The 12,126-nt window shown below is 37.6% G+C and overlaps 1 protein-coding gene across 1 annotated transcript in view; it reads left to right on the top strand.

The window, feature by feature from the left end:
* The window catches only part of NCAM2 (neural cell adhesion molecule 2), a gene marked incomplete at its 5' end in the record, with an annotated part of 133,688 nt that extends 122,445 nt beyond the window's left edge, over positions 1-11,243 (top strand). Inside the window, 2 exons of the mRNA XM_025895582.2 lie at positions 2,450-2,569; positions 8,101-11,243. Coding sequence (XP_025751367.1) covers positions 2,450-2,569; positions 8,101-8,212 — 232 coding nt within the window. The remainder of the gene's footprint in view (positions 1-2,449; positions 2,570-8,100) is intronic.
* Between the last annotated feature and the right edge of the window lie 883 nt (positions 11,244-12,126).

The following is a 12,126-nucleotide window of genomic DNA, read 5'->3' as shown; positions in this document are numbered from 1 at the left end:
CTGTTTTAAATATGTCAGTTTGCATTCTGGATTTTTGAGCGGGTTTGTGCTATGGTTCTTTGATTGTAGGATATATATATATATAGTAATTATGTTCCATATGCAATTAATGTAGGTGATACAATGCATGTAACATACACACAGCCATCTAGAACAAAAATGACATAATGCATTTCCTATAAATCACTTTCTCTTCTGTGGAATTCTGAAATGTTACACAGTTTGTACATTCTGCACATGTATGTGAATGCTGCTCATGAATAATATCTTTTTTAGGTTTTTGGTCATGCAATAATGTTTGTAAGACTCTAAATACATTGAAAAACCAAGCAGAACTTATCAGTCCCTCCACCAGTCCAGCTTAAATCCATAATCTTTTCACAGATATGAGGTAGCCATGACAGTTTAGTGCATCATCCAAAATGAGCTTGGTATCCATTTGTGTGTCTTAAATGTCATATGCAGAGGTGAATAAGCACATACAGGATTGGGGGTTTTGGGTTTTGTTTGTTTGGGGTTTTTTAATAGACACAATCTTTAAGACTTCTACCCATTGTTTCTTCTCCAGTCAGTTTCTGTATCTATGCTAAACTCTTATTAACCTACAAAGATTTTCCTTAAGGATACCTACCAGAAGATGGTAGAGTTTTCTTGATACTTCCTGTTGCAAAAGACTATTTAACGATTATTTTGTCAGAAACTGTATGAAAATGTGAGATGTGAATTAGAGAAGCATTTAGCCAGGTCTTTGCTGTGGCCCATTGCAGACTGACTGCTCTCTAGAATATCAAAGGTCCGGAAAATAATCTGTTAAATATAAAAGTGATTGTTCATCTGTAACTCAGTTACCCTCTGTTTCCAGACTGCAGCTGATGAAGTTCCAGGATACAATTCCTGATCTGATGACAGGAATAGAGATGAAATATTTGCATGGAAAGAGGTTTTCTTTTTGGAAATAAATATAGTTTGGGTATACTTTGATCTGCCTTTTGAGAGTAAAATTATATGCAAGTTACTTAATACTTTTAGTAAGTCATGTTAATCAGTAAGTATTGTTAATAATTCTGTAGCAGTGAGCAGTTATTTCCATATCATGGTCATATTATTGAGAGCAGCCATGCAGAGAAGGACTTGGGGATTCTGGCTCATGAAAAGCTGGACATGAGCCAACAATATGCTCTCAATGGCCCAGAAACCCCCCATGTCCTGGGCTGCATCCAGAGCAGTGTGGGCAGCAGGGGAGGGAGAAGATTCTGCCCCTCTGCTCTGCTCTGGTGAGACCCCACCTGCAGTGCTGCCTCCAGCCCTGGGGTCCCCAGCAGAGGAGGGACACAGACCTGTTGGAGTGAGTCCAGAGGAGGCCACAAAGATTATCAGAGGGATAGAGCACTCCCACTATGAGGGCAGGCTGAGAGAATTGGGGCTGTTCAGCCTAGAGAAGAGAAGGCTCCAGGAAGACCTTTGTCGTTCTTTCAGTACTTGAAGGGGGCTTATGAAAAAGATGGGGACAGACTTTTTAGAAGGTGATGTAGGGATACGACAAGGGTAATGGTTATAAAGTGAAATAGAGTAGATTTAGATTGGACAGGAGGAAGAATTTTTTACAATTAAGATGGTGAAACACAGGAACAGCTTGCCCAGAAAGGTGGTGGATGTCCCATCGCAGGAAAAATTCAAGGTCAGGTCGGACAGGGCTCTGAGGAACCTGATTTGGTTGAAGATGTCCCTGCTCATTGCAGGGGATTTGGACTAGATAACCTTTAAAGGACCCTTCCAACCCAAACCTGTGATTCTGTGACTACCAACAAAACACAGTGACAATACTCACTGCTCCATCTTCTTTATAATTCGTCTAATCAGCCCAATGGTTATTCATTTACTTATATGTGAGACACTAGCATTTGTTCCTAAATGGGGGGAAATATGACACAGAAACAGTTTTTTCTACCAGTGAAAGCAGAAGGGGTTAGATTTTTACCACACAAGGGCTCTTTACGCCACTCTGGCAGCTGGGGTTGTCACAATCTCAGGAGATTAAAGCACACTTCTGCAGTGTGTATACAAACATAATGACTCTTTAACACTGCCAGAGAAGTTCAAGTATAACTAGGCTTCAAATCCTATATTTATTATACTTTGTTAGGGAAGTTTACATCTATTCCCACGAAGAGGCTGTTGCCTTATTATTAGTCATAAACAAAATGCTCTTTTGAGATGCTAATTCATCATGTTTGCAGAGTTAGGTAAGTAACCATGGATACAGGATGCTTTGAAGACTTCAAGGAATTGGGAACACACTGTTAAATGTGTCTTGGTGGTGTTAGTCACTGATAATTAGTTCTGCCTTTCTTTTGCCAACTTTTGAGAGCAGGGATCTTGGTAATTCACTAGGTGCAAGTATATGGTTAATATGATGATAAGAGACTAAGACTCTTTTAATAATTTTTAGGAAAGATGGATCAAAAGAGCCAATAGTGGAAATGAGAACAGAGGATGAAAGAATTACCAATCATGAAGATGGGAGTCCAGTAAATGAGCCAAATGAGACAACTCCCCTCACAGAACCAGAGTAAGTAGGCTGATATTCCCTGGAGTTTCACACAAGCTCCTCTTGGCTGCATGGATGGACTGGATTTCCTCCAGTCTGGGGGGGAGATACACAGTATCACCAGAATGGTCTGCTGTGGCAGCGCAGTGTATGAGTGTGGGGCTGGTTGGTTTGCTTTTTTTTTACAATTATCCATCTAAATCACGGTACCCCACATATACTGGCTGAGGATATCACGAGACATTTTTCTCTGCTTTCTGTGACCCAGAGTACAACCACATCTGGGCATTATCCAGCCCTTGGGTGGCAACATCACGACAGAGTCAATCCAGCAGTGTGTCTTTACACCATCACCTGTTCGGAAATTAATGAGCCTCCGGGGAAATTTTCTGCTCTTCCCTGCTGCCCTGACTCCCGAGGAGCTCCTCCTGTGTTCTTGGTCAATACAGGTCCAGACTCATCAGCAGCCTTTGCCCAGCCCTGGTCCTGGTGGGACATGGACCGGGCACCCTGCTGCTGCTCCCAGTTCTGCCTGTTGCATTCGGGGAGCTGGAGGCTGAGGACAAGGCTTTTCCTGTGCTCCCTGGCTCTCAGGATGCACCAGAGCTTGCCCCAGTGCTCCCCTGCCATTCCTGGCTAACCTCCAAGCCCCGAGGGGAACCTTGGCCAGCAGAGGCAAGTCACAGCCCACACTGCCTTCCCTCCCAGCCCCAGCACCTGCAGCCACCTCACTCCCCAAGCTCTCCTGACTCTGCAGTGGTGACTGAGCAGTACAAGGATTTTTTAAGTTGGTTACAGCTGATATTTACCACCCATCCAGAAGTTATTCACCACTCTGGGAATCTCTTGACTCTCAGGAATAGCTTTAGATTGACACACACACATCCCATAGGTAGGGCACAATGATCCTGTGCCCCAGAAACCCAGCTCCTCAGAGGGTGGCCCCTTCCTGCTTTCATTCATTTCACTGAGAGCTTAGCTGAGTATTTAAGTCCTCATGGTGTAATTGGATTAATTGAGCTGAAGGGCAGCTGCTTTGCTCTGTTTCCTTGTGCCCCCTTCCTGTCCCTGCAGTAGTTCTCACCCACGCTCGCAGACTCCAGCTGCCTCCTGAGTTGTGGGGATCAGCCTTGTGCCTGGGGATCCTGGGTCCTGACAGTCAGGTCCTCTCCTCTTTTGCTGATGCAGCCCCTGGAACAGATTAAACTGGGCAAAGTGCCTGTTGTTTGTACCTGAGGAACAGTTTTCAATACCTGGATGGACCATAAATTTGCGAGCTTGAAGAGAAATTTAGCTTGAAGAGAAACTAATTTGTCAATAAAGGTGATGACAGTACCATTCTTTCTATTGAGAGCCCAAATACTGGTGTTAAAGAGCATGAACTGCTTGCTCAAGAGTTTAATTTCTGAGCCTCAAAAGTTGATTGATTTTAAATTATTAAAGAAACCTCCAAGTTTCTTTGGTTGGAGCCCAAGATTTTCCATGTGCTGTGAAAACCTCCTGCCTCATGAGATTACTGTCAGGGCTACAAAGACAGATAATAAATATAGAAATTTACCTGATCATTATTTGATGAAGTCACAGTTGTTTTTTTAAAAGGAGAGGGTGTTCTTATAAAACAGTGTCTTTTTTTTTTTTTTGCCATTATCTAAAACTGCAAAATCCAGAACTGTTAATAAAAAGGTATTTTACTGGCTGTCATTGACATCTGTAGTAAATAGGGAGTGTGTTAAGTAACTGCACATTAAGCCACACACTTCTTTGAAGAACCTGTAGCTGAAGACTTTAAACTTCTGTTAATTAAGTCATTGTGGAATTTGCTGAATGACTAATGATATGTTTGCTTTTCATATTAAAATTTATAATGAGGGGCACAGTGGAGAACCCACAGTTATCTAAAGAGTCAGGGGAATGTAGTTGTAAACACCATACAAGTCTAGCAGGCCTTGTATATCACAGAATATGCTAGTGGGTAAGGAACCAGGGCCACAGTTGTTCAGGTTTCTAGACTATTTGTAGCACCAGCTCTTGCAAATACAAAAGAGATGCATCTAGCAGGGGACATGATACCAGGAAAAATACAGTTACATTCATTCTGCTTGTCACAATCTTTAGAACAACTGACAGGAGTGAAATATGAGAAAGTTAAAATCAAAAATGTTTTATTATCTTAGGGGAGGGGGAAGGAATCAGTCCCTGCTGTCATGGGAAAAAAAAACCACCGAAACTAAATCATAGGAACAACTGATAAGGATTTTGATGGGTATTATGTCCTTGAAAGAATAGGACTGCTAAGAGATATTAATAATGATGACAGTTTCCTTCTTGGTATTTTTTTCTCTCACAACCAATGGCAAAAGGCAGCAGTTCAAGGCAGAGCAGGACAGAGGTCAGCTAAATATTTGGGACAGTGCCACTTAGTAAACTAAAGATGAAAAGAGCACCATGCAACCAGGACACCTGGAGGGACACTGGTACTAGGGCAACACAGAAAGACCTTTGGCTTGGACATGGGTCATAACCAATAAAACAGAGAAGCACAAGTGAGATGCCACTAATGGAGGATGCAATAGAGAAGAAGTCAGTCTCTCAGTAGGAATAACACAAAGACACATTGCCAACAACAGCCAGAAAGGCACATGCTGGGCAGGGTGAGGATGACCAGCAGGGATCTTGGAGAGAAGGGCTTAGCTTGCAGGAAAGAAAAGTTTCAAGGACATTCCAGGCAGGCACTGTTCACACATGACGGGATGCATTCTGACTAATTCTGGCTGTTTTAAATGTATACAAGATAAGCCTTGAGGTTAAATTAGATGAAATATTTTGAATAATTAATTGAATTATTTTGAATAATGCCAAATTATACTCAGAACCTTAAATGCAATTTAAGCAATTGTGGGAAATAACTAGTAAAGAGATTACTTCCTCTTACAACAATAATTTTCATTGTATTGCTCAGTATATAATTTGCCAATCTATGTTTTACTTTATCTCAGGTAAGATTCTTGTCAAAGCCAGGTTTGGAATCTTTCTGTGACAGATTAGCTCAAAGCACTTTTACCTGCAAGTCAACAAGTTTTAATCATTCTGGCAGGAAATCAATTTAAGCGGTGCATTTCATATCACATTTCTGTAATATGATTAAAATACCACATGCAATGTGGGACTATAATTACCTTCCTAGTCTGACATTATTGTGTTTCCAGTATTGGTTGACTATTTCTTAGTATTAATGAAGTTGGGTGAATTCCAATATTGAAATGGAGCCATTTTCCTCTAAAATAGGAAAGTAAACATGCTAGTTAAAGTTTTGTATGGGTAGTAGCAGCAGACATTTGCAGTTAGACCACATGCAGTGCTAAAGGAAGTCAATATTATTAATGATTGATTGCAACCAGCATCTGATTAAAGCAAAAAAACTTTTAAAGTTCTCTAGTCCTTTTTTTTTTCCCCTCAAAAGGCTTTATTATAAAATGTTTTAAGATTTGAAAGGACTAGTTTGCCCAGCTGAAATATATAAAATGATTTCAAATAGATGTAGCTAAAGAAAAACTAGGTGTATGAAAATTGGTGTAATTAGAACATTTAAACTTGAATTAATTAATGGAAAGATGAAAATGATTTAATCTATTAATAAAGATTAAATGTGAATTAATATTTTAAACAAATGGAGATGAAAATTCAAAAAAAACCCCAAAAATGTTGTCATAGTCAAAAAGAATAATGTCTAATGATAACTGCACTCGTAACTCACATCATAGAAAAAAATCACCACAAGTTTTTAAAGACAATAAGGTCAAAGAGTGCTGTGTGGACTTTGTGACGAGGAAAGTTTTGAGGACTAAAATTTTTTATTTGTTTGTAGTCCTTTTTTCTTTGTTGTTCCTCATTTGTATGTAAACCAAGGCTAATTTGATCACAATGTTTGTATGAGCATGGATTTTAGTGATGCCCCATATCCTTCAATAGGGTTCTAGAAAACCTTCCTATTTCAAGTAATTTGAAATTATTTGTAACCCAGTCTTAATCCACTTTAACCAATTTATTTAAATTTCCACACAGTATATTCTGTCAATTGCCCAGTTTTTACTTTGACTAAATATTTCCTCCCTTTTCAGCACCATCTTTTGAAAAATTACTGTGCCTTTACTAAAACTAGATTAAATTAGATCTTTTTTCTTTCCTTTTTTTAATGCTAGTTTATCAGATCTTTGACACATGTGCCTGCTCACCTGAAATGCATCTCACGAGCTGCACCTCCTCTGCCCCAGTGTTTAATCCTCTGTTAAAAATACATTTGTGTTGATTTTGTTGTTTCCATTCATTCAGCTGTCCTGTTGTGGGCTGAAATCTGCTTCCCTTGGGTGTGCCAAGGGAAACACTCAATTAATAGGGACCTCCCTCTGTGCTCAGAGCCAGACAGCTGATAATATACCCCACGTATTTTACTGTACTAGGAGTTAGTCTTCTCTTTGATTTCTCTCAGATATAGGTTGTGCTCACTGTTTAACCTCCACATAAACAGCATCTTTCTTAGTTCTTTTCAGGTGGCTTAAATTTCATAAGGCTGGGAATTTGGGTATTGTTTTGTTTTATTTGCTGTCATTAAACACTGTTATTACAAGACATTCCTAGGGGATTCCTCAGACAGATTTTGAACATTTTATTGCTCTTCGGGACATCAAGGCAATCACAGTGGAAATTTACTGAAAGATTTAACAGTTATTATGAATAAAAACAGCATATGCAAACCCGAACTGGAATCACAATTAACAGCTATTATGCCCAGGAGACATTATTACAGGAACATCTCAGTAATCCATATATCTTTTTGACAGCTACATTTTTTGATAGCTAATTACTGGCAGTAAGAAATCAATGATTTTCAAGATCTTTTCAAATGAAATCACATTCAAAAGGGTGGAGATTCTTTTGCCATTGGTATTAAGTATTATAAAAATCCTCAGCTTTTTCACTAAGTTGGTCTTAGAAGAGTTGTAAGTTATTAATTAAGTTATATTGTATGATCTAGGAAAATTAAATTGTAGAAGTTTCTAAATAACTATGCACTATAAGTTCTTTACCTATGTCTTGGTATAATCTCCAATGATAGCTGTGTTCTTTTGTATACAACTGAATTTACATTAAGAAACAGACATTAAAAAAGAGTTTAATCCAGATTTAGGAAAAACCTGGACTGTAGGTGTTCCACAGTATCCTATGGAACACATATCTCTGTGCTGTCTTGGGTCAATTTACTTGACATTCTATTTTTAATTTTGTCTTATTGAAGAAACTGCATTTTGGGCAGCAGCAGTGTTCTTATCATGTGACATTTAGCTTTTCATGGTTTTGTAGAAATAGAAAGGGTTAACATGGATTTCTTTAAAAGCAAAGAATGCCAGTGCACATAATAAAATAATTACATATTATTTTCAATAAGTTATGGTTTTAGAAACACTGTGAACTGTGTAAGTCATACATATGTTATAGACTTAAATTCCAGATTGTGTTATTTATGTCTTATCATAATTTCTCTTTTTGTCTGATAGGAAACTGCCACTAAAGGAGGAAAATGGCAAAGAAGCTTTAAATCCAGAAACCATAGAAATCAAAGTTGCTAATGATATCATCCAGTCAAAAGAAGATGATAGCAAAGCATAATAAGATAAACTACAGCTGTCTGGATAATGCATTTGGATTGAAGTAATCCCGTGACCAAAACTTTACAGCTGACCTTAATTTCTTGGGAAACTTAAGCTTGGAATAGTTAGTACGTGTGTACATATGATGAAACAGTTCCTGTCTACGGTTTCTTTCTATTTTTTTGTTAATGGTTTTAGTATGTAGTTTTGCTGACACCAAGTCCCATGGTATAAATTTGACAAATCTGCAGAATAAGAACTGTAATTTATTTTGTGAAAAATTATGCCTATTTAGAAGAAAAGTTGCAGAGCACCCCTAGCCACAAACAGCATATCAGGTCTCTCCAGATCTTACAGTGCAAGCTACATACATAAAGTGCCATATGCTACTGTATTTATTTCCATTTATAATAAAACAAAAGTTTAGGTTGTCTTTAAAAAAAAAAAAAAAGAAACACAGTTTCAGTATAACCTTTAAGACCTTAGCACTGGCAGATACTCAGTAGTCATTCCAGCTGTGATTATCACTTGAAGTAAACAAAAACCACTGTTCAACACAATGGCAAGTCCACCTGCAGTTTCACCTGGGTTCTACAGTAAAATGAAAAGCTGATAACCATGATGGTATATATGGATATAGATAAAATTGGTAACTGTTTTGTAATGATATATTGGGCTCATCCTAACTACATGAGTGTGACTCTGAAAGGCTCCAGGATTGGATTTTCAGTGCTTCAGGTTTTCTATATTAAAGTTTTGGAGGTCACATGTGAACTAAAATGCAGCAAAGGTGTGGAAAGAAAACTCGTTTTTAATCGTAATCTTGTCTTCAAATGAAAAGTTACAATATTTGTCCCACCATATTTATACATATAGAATATTCATTTTGCTCTTAGTTCAAACCATTTAGTTGGGGGATGAAACTGTGTTTTAGTGAAATAGATACATTTTCTCCCCAAATCAGTGCATAAAACGTTAAAGTTAGCCTTATTGAAACAGCAGTTGTTCCTTTGTGATTTCCTTTGTGATACTCTTTGTCTTAACAAATAAGATGTAAAAACAGATGGAAAGGCAGACTTTGCCTTAACAGTTAGGAACAGTATTAAATTATTAACTTAATGCAGTCTTATATTCAACCAAATTCATTTTTTTCCCTGTTAAGCTTTCCTTAAGATATTCCTTTTTATTATTCTGGTCAACATGCCCCACTTTGAAATTTGACAGATTTATTTGATGCAAAAATCATTCATATTTAGTATCATTGATTAATCACTAATTGGAACAATATAGTTTGTTTCCATTGCAACATAGTGTATCCACACCTACCAAACTCTTCAAAGTCTTGTTTTGGAAGAAGTAGATAAACCATATAGAAAACTAGATTGAAAAGTTCTACTTGTCAGGAGTAAATGGTAGAGTACTTTGTGGATTTTCCACATCTAAGTCATGCCTGAGGTTTAAGTGTAGCTTTGCTCAGCAAATTGTTTTGTGTCCATGCTATATCTGAATTCTGCTCATATTTGAAGTTCTTACACTTGTTGTCTTTTGTGCAGTAAAACTGAAAGTGAATTTTAAAAGGATGTCCTTAAATTTGAGGAAAATGTCACAATAACCTTCTTGTTAACCCAAGCTTAAGTGCATTTGAAAGAGCTAAGGAGGATATATTTAATTATTAGAGCTGTCTTATTTTTTCAAACCCAGGTTATTTTATGGGTTTTTTTTACAACTTTTCCTCACTTTGGGAAATACGTGCAATGACCGAAGTAGTTGAGGACAGAGGCATGCCACTGGTGTGGTTAGGACGAGAAGTCAAGCTCTTACAAAACTAGTACCAAAGTGAAAAGAATGGGCAAGAGGGCATAGCAATGTGGGATCAAAATCATGGAAGATGATAATTCAAAATTGCTGAAAGGAAGTTTCTCTTAATGCTAAGGCACTAATTCTGGGTGAAGAAAAGATGAAGACATTCCTTTATGACCTCTCACTGTTGTTCCCACATCCTGAGCAGGCAGTACCACCAAAGAGCTGCTTGTCTGTCAGATTTCTGTTCTGTTCCTTTTTGAGTACACAGTGAGCTGAACTGCCCCCTAACCTATAATTAAGAGAATCAGTTGTCTTATTTATATATTTGAATATATATTCTTTGTACAAAGTATGTATTTGCTCTATCAAAGTGCAAGGAAGGGACCTGGGCAATTCCAGCAGTTGAGAACAATGCAGTTGGTGTGGCTGAACATCCTCTCACACAATACTTTTTCCAGGGTGAGGATGAAGGTAGGAGACATCCTTGATCTTCTACCTGCTATCACACAGTAAGGTGGTGCCATGCATATCCACATAAGTCAATCCTCCCCAGGCAAATGGTGCTTTTCCTGAAACCAGCCTCAGCAGTTGCACAGGAAGCTGCCTATACCATGTGGGCAGAAGTAACACTGTCCAGGCTCAACTGTAGATGCATTTCAAATTTTAGTACTTCTTTAGTTGGACTTATGCACACACACACAAAAAATCATGGACTATATTGGTGGGAAGTTTTTTCCTCTTTTTTTTCCCCTAATATGGCCTCTAATTCCAATAAAAAGGAATTAGAAGATTTAAGAGATCTTGTCAGCACATTATTACTAATATGCCTGTGCTACATATCACAAGCAAAATATCCCGCAAAATTATTTCAATATTCGAAGTAAAAGCATTTCCCATGATATTAGTTTACAAACCAAAAGCTGTTTCCAGGAGTATTTAATTTCTTCTTGCTGTTATGCCTCTTGCCAGCTGGGCTATATGAGGGCTGAGAATAAAACAGTTCTATTTCCTGATGGACTGTCCAAGCATACCTTTTTGGTCTGTGGATTAATAGGTAATCTCTTGTGCTTTGACTCTGTGCTGTGCAGGAGAAAGCCAAACTCTATGAAAGAATGCTGAAAAACACTGATATTTGCAAATATTTCCAAATGAGGGACAGCTCATAGTAATTTGTAAGATATGTGTAGAACTGGAATAACAACATTTGTTTATTTCCTTTTCCTATTCTAGACTAAAAAAAAAAAAAACAACAAACAGATATCTGTATAAATGTCACTTTTACTGTCTAAAAGTAATTTTAAGTGTTAGTATGAAATGTCAGAAGAGTTGACAAAATATAACTATTTGTAAAAGTAATCTGAATTGTTACACTAACATACTCCAGGGACGAGGGTGGGAGGGAGCCATTGAAATTATTACTGATATGAAATGTGGCAGTGACAATCTCTTTTCAACAAAAAAAGTAAGGAGTACAATTAAGTAAAATTACTTAGAACTCCTTGTTATAATTTTTTTAGTAGATCTCTGTTCTGATTTACCACAATAGTAACAAAGTTTTAATTAATACTTTACAATTTAGTACATGAATGTACCCTGGAGAGGTTTTTCTTGGTTTTGTTCGTTTATTTGGGGTTTTTGACTTCTAAGTTTTTTTTGTGGTTTTAAAAATATTTACTATTCTGGTGATGCTAATGCCTAATGTGACAAAGATTAATTTATTTAGGCCTCAGTCTTGCAAGAAATTTTATATGGCTGAACCCACATATGGCACTTCACTGACACCAGTGGGGTGGATGTGAGCAGGAAGATGGATGTACTTTCATAGGAGAACTTGCAGGACTGGGCCTACTTTCTATCTCTTCATAGATATTTACAACGTATTTACACAGTGACCGTCATCTACAAAGGCTGTTTGACAACAGTTCCTGGTATAGTAAATTCCACCTGCTGTCTTCAGCCTCTGCATTGATGTTCATCCAAAAAAAAAGTGGCTTTCTTTTTTATGATGGTAATTACTTTTATTATTTATTTAAGTGCCAATCATCAAACTGTAGTATAATCATCATGCCATTTTTTTTCTGTTTCCTAGACCAGATAATGGAAATGTATTTGTGCCTTTTGATAGCATGC

The sequence above is a fragment of the Manacus vitellinus genome, unplaced genomic scaffold, assembly GCF_001715985.3.
Source record: "Manacus vitellinus isolate BGI_N305 unplaced genomic scaffold, ASM171598v3 scaffold_34_pilon, whole genome shotgun sequence".
Classification (NCBI taxonomy): Eukaryota; Metazoa; Chordata; class Aves; order Passeriformes; family Pipridae; genus Manacus; species Manacus vitellinus.
Note: the sequence above shows the minus strand (reverse complement) of the source record. Positions and strands in the feature narration are given on the sequence as shown.